At 36.9% G+C, this 5146-nt stretch overlaps 1 protein-coding gene across 1 annotated transcript; it reads right to left on the reverse strand.

Annotated features, from left to right (window-relative positions):
- Positions 1-636: 636 nt before the first annotated feature.
- On the reverse strand, positions 637-4672 carry LOTGIDRAFT_172731 (hypothetical protein; the record flags this gene model as incomplete). The annotated part of the gene is made up of 8 exons (XM_009049899.1): positions 637-768; positions 1209-1369; positions 2471-2537; positions 2868-2960; positions 3235-3380; positions 4059-4223; positions 4422-4442; positions 4615-4672. 8 exons carry the CDS (start codon positions 4670-4672, stop codon positions 637-639), a joined length of 843 nt encoding a protein of 280 aa, XP_009048147.1.
- Between the last annotated feature and the right edge of the window lie 474 nt (positions 4673-5146).

Consider the following 5146-nt stretch of genomic DNA (forward strand, 5'->3'; position numbering starts at 1 on the left):
TGACACATATTTTGTAGAAAAAACGTATAAAAATCATATTTCGAAATTTGTTAGAAAATCAATAGGGTGCAATATTGATGTGAGATTTAGAGGCTGAAATGACGTGGGTGGGGTGTCATCTAAATTTTTACAGGGATAGTATCCGTTTCGCCAAATGTCTTGATATATATCAGTACCCAATTAGGCTTGGGTCGACAGAAATATTGAAGAAATTACTTTTACCAGACCCTCAGACGTCAACCGAGATTAAAACCAACAACTACCACTTGTTGGACATGTGTATGGATGAATATCTTCCTTCTCAAGATGGAACGAAGATGTTATAGTGATTTCTGGGCATCTAGGTAATTAAAAAGGGCCAGGACGAAGACCACAATTGTCTGTGAAAAGACCAAGGATAACACTTGACTCAAGTACCAATATCTCAGATCCTGACTTGGACTAAGGTCGATAACTATATTATTTTTTCCAAAAACAATACTACAGTAGGATGATAACACCACCATGCTTGCGAGTCATGAGTATTGCACATTATTTTAAGAAAGTGTAAAGATAAAGTATTTTAAAAAAGTGCTTGTAATGGATCAAAAGCTATCTTTATTGGAAAATATGATGCCAAGGATATCTGACAAATGTCTAAAAGACTAAAAAGGAGCTAGATTCCACAATTCTGCGATTCAGGGGTTGAGTTGGTCTGTAATTGTTCTGTAAACGAACAGGAAACATTACATTTTTCTCCGAAGAAAACAGTTGTCTGAAACTCTGTAACTGAATATAAAACAATTGAGTTATTATCAAAAACTTGAAATATTAAGGCTCGACAAATATCGTTTTCCCTCGTTTGATAAAATTAGTAGGCTATTGCCGTAAGAAGATTCTGGTCATTAAAACTTCAATCTCGGAAGCAAATTCTAACGATAGATATAGCTATGTCGGAAATCCGCCTAAACTGTAAATAATTGGGACAAAATGACGAAAATTACTAAATTTGAGCATTGTGTAGTGGTATTTGACGTAAAACCATTATGAGGTTCGCGAAATTTCACAGTGTATTGAATTGAAAGATACATTTTATGTCCAACCTATGACAATTGGTGTCATAGGCTGGAATCTTCTCCAACACTCGGGAACTGCCTTGGACACAGCCAATGTTTCTTACATTCCTACATGGCAATGGATATTAAAAACCTCAAATGTTAAGGGCCTACCTGTCGATTAGCTATGGGTATTGTTTTCTGAAATACTGTCCAGATAACAGATTGGGAACATGGTGGCGTTGTTAAGCTACCGGTATACCGGAAGTAGTTACCAACTAATGGTGGGAAAAGACTCAATAACGCTTGAGGCTGCAAGGCAACTGGTGTTGATCCTGTAAAACAAGCCATTCTCTATCATATTATGTTTGTAGAAATGAAGTGAAGATTTAGGCTACTATTTTCACAACTTAGGACCTTTAATGGCGTAGAATGTGCCTTTATGATGTCAGAAATGGCATCAGTGGCGTAGGCCTGGTGGGGGGGGGGGGGGGTGTATTGCCGTCTGCACTGTATTTCTTAATAAAACTTAGTATTTAAGTATATATTGATGATATAAAGGTCAATTTCGAATTTGGTAATAATCGGATGAAAGCTTTGAGGGTTATTGCCCTTGACTTAGTAAAACGCGTCAAATTTGGCATGTAGCTACAATAGAGGCTACAGTTTTGAAAACAATTTTGATGAAACTTGGTATGCATGTATATATCAATGAGATCTCAGTCAAGGTCGAAATTAATAACAATCGGATGAACGGTTTGCAGTTCTTGCCCTTGATTTAGTAATTTGGCTTGTAGACACGATAAAAACTACATTTTAATCTGATCTTGAAGGAAGTTCGTATGCATACAGATATTGATGAGGTCTCAGTTAAGTATGAAATTGGGAACAATCAAATATTTACAATAGAGGCTACAGTTTTTATTCGATCTCGATGAATCTTGGTATGCATGTTTGGCTTGTAGCTACAAAAGAGATTACAGTTTTAATCTGATCTTAATTAAATTTTGTATGCATATATACATTGAGGTGTCAGTCAAGTTCGAAATTGGTAATAATCAAATGAACGGTTTTAGAGTCATTGCCGTTGTGTGTGTATGTCGATGAAACCTTGTTAGAATTGTTTGTTTGAATTTGATCATTACTGTTTTTGAGGTTTTGCATTGATTTATATATATATTCATAAGTCAGTAAAGATTTTGTTATCGTTTATGACAACTGGTAGTATGCGTATGTTACCTTGCATGGCAAGCTATCTTTCATTTTTAGGGCCTTTAATATTATGTAATGTTATGAATGGTATGTAAGTGTGAAATGTCGTGATGTCTAGAATGATACATTTGGAACGAAATGACATAAGCTTAATTGGGACATTGGGGCGAAATGACGATTACACCTCCCCCACCCCCCAGGACCGGTAATCAGATTGTGTTTACCTGGTGGGAGAACAAGAGATAATTTGTTGACCAGGTCGTTATAGGCTCCATTATTAGTCATACTGCCCTATAACAAATAACATGAAATACATTGGAACATTACACATGTAGATCCAGATTGTATTTTTCTTTGGCCGAATAGTAATGCAACACGTTGAACCATTCAACCAATTCCATGCTCGGACCAAGCGATTTATCGTCTATACTGCCTTGTTTTGACACCCACTTATATCAATATTTATGATTGGATAACATAAGAATTTGCAAACACGATTCAGTAGATTCACGAGTGTAGTAAACAGCCGTAAATGACCTTTTTTCCTTTTGGTAGGTTACAACGAACAAATGGTGGTCGTGGTTTTAAATCTCAGTCTACTTGTGAAAGTCTGGTACTTACACTATATAAGATGCCAAGAACTGTCAAACCACCTGGAAAATTTTGAGCACTCTGGAAACTTCCCAATGATTCTTTATAATGTACCAAATGAACCTGAAAATGAAATGGAGTTTTACGTCCTACTTTTATAGGCTACTGAGCTAAGGAATATTCGCAGCTGGCAACACTTTTTCCAACAACTATTGGAATATCTACTTGGACTCGTTACTCCTGAAAAGCGAATGTGTAATATGTCCCAGCTATTATTAACAAAATTACCAAGTGATGAAAGTTGTGACTGCTGGCGTATTGTTCCTTTCTTTGTTGGTTTGGGGTATGTAAAATATGATTCGTTCTTCCAACTAATTACTTATTTGAAGATGCCTACCTCCATACGTGCCGGGACTCCATTTATGGTATGCTCAGACCCGCGGGTATTATCCGATCCCCAATGAAAATGAAACTGAGTCAGTTTGTATCGGCCATGCAACCCACCGCCTTCTATATAGGCATTGCTCTTCACTTCCACCAGAGCTGCAATATGAAAAACATGCGAATTGTGAAGCTAATTGGAGTTTTGTTAATCTTGGCTGATGGTGAAATTGCTTTAAAAATGTCCAAAGTTATGACTAAGTTGAAACGTCTACTTTCATTATTAGTGTAAGAGCCCAAATTATCCACCTTAAAATGATCCGCCATTCTCTGTGAGCTACCAAGAGTTCTTAAGTGGTAAGATCCGTGTTTCAAAATAAAGGCAAAAGATGAATTGAATGACATAATGTGAAAACAAAGAGGAAAGCTAAATTTCGCTGCTTTTTTGGCTTGTTGCTTCCCATATCTCAGAAACCACAGCGTTAAAACGCTGAATTACCATAAAATTCGAGAATGAAGGCACAGACTCTTATGGTTTCTTCTTATGGTTTGTTTTCCAACTTTTAGGGTCCAAAGCGATGACACATTGGCTAAAATATCAAATTCGAGATGGAAGACTTTTTCGAATGATCTCCAGCCCCAACTCTAAATCTACGCCCTTATCAGTGGCGGCGTCAGTACGGGTTCAAGTGGTACCCCCACTTATTTTCTACGAAACTTGCATGATGAATTTATACTTCCGTTCAAATATATTTATCAGAATGCATCAAATTAAGCCCTAGTCTATCCATGGGAGTTTCCAATTCACTGCCACACTGCCACTACCGCCAGTGAACCTACCTGTATGCCCATCATTCTTTACAGTTAACCATGCCGGTGTATTGTAACCAGTAAATCGAAGACGACCCAGTCTCGGGGATGTTGGTGCTAGAAATATATTGATGTTGACTGGAGACTGTAGATTGTCGCCACATGTTGGATACATTATAGGCCACTTATAGGCACCTGTAAATATAATGATGACACTTTATTTATGTGGACTCACTGAACGAAACGAACAGGAAAAGGAATACAGTTTTAGCCTTTAAGTTAACGCATTACATAGGATGTACAGAATGTGAATCACAGAGCGACATCAGGTGTTTGGGAATGAGTACAAATCAGCTAAACAAGGAACACAATTTAATTTAAAAATGTACTTACCGTTATTTTCGTAGCCCCATTCTGAAGATACAAAAATAAGATAATGAGTCATAAGAAAATTTCGAAATACATAGTCATTGGACCTAACCAGATTGTGCCTGTTCGATAGCTATGCATAGTGGAGTTAAATTGTGAATTGATAGAAAACAATTTAAATTGCTATACCCGACGAGTTGCAATGACAGATTCTTACCTGCGATCTGGCAGTAGCAAATCACCATCAAGAGAAAGATGTGCCATTTGAAACCCATTCTGTTGGATCGAGCTCGCTATGTTGTGATTCACATATGATTTGGGTCTCGCATTGTATTTCAACATGGTTTTGTCGAAATCAATATATATTAAAGGATACCACCCTTTTAGCGAAATATTACGAATAGTCAAACTAATCAAGGTAAGCAAAATAAAATATGATTCAATTATTCAACGGTTTAGACAATGTGATATTTAGCCCCGTTTATTATTTTTTTGCCTCGGTCACATGCACCAAATAGCCAGCCAACCTGAGCCCAAAACTATCTAACGCGTTAATTGTCAATATCCATACAAAAGGAAAGCATCCTTTGAAAATTTATGACAAAAATCCAATTTATTATGACAATTGTGTATAGATACGTCCAATATGCGTAAATAGATAAAACCTTCATTTGTCAGTCAGCTAAGGCTTATCAGATGGTTACTATATCCCAATAACGCCGACTGAACGGAGCTTTCATATTATCGAA

This window comes from Lottia gigantea (genome assembly GCF_000327385.1).
Source record: "Lottia gigantea unplaced genomic scaffold LOTGIsca_140, whole genome shotgun sequence".
In the NCBI taxonomy this organism is placed as follows: Eukaryota; Metazoa; Mollusca; class Gastropoda; family Lottiidae; genus Lottia; species Lottia gigantea.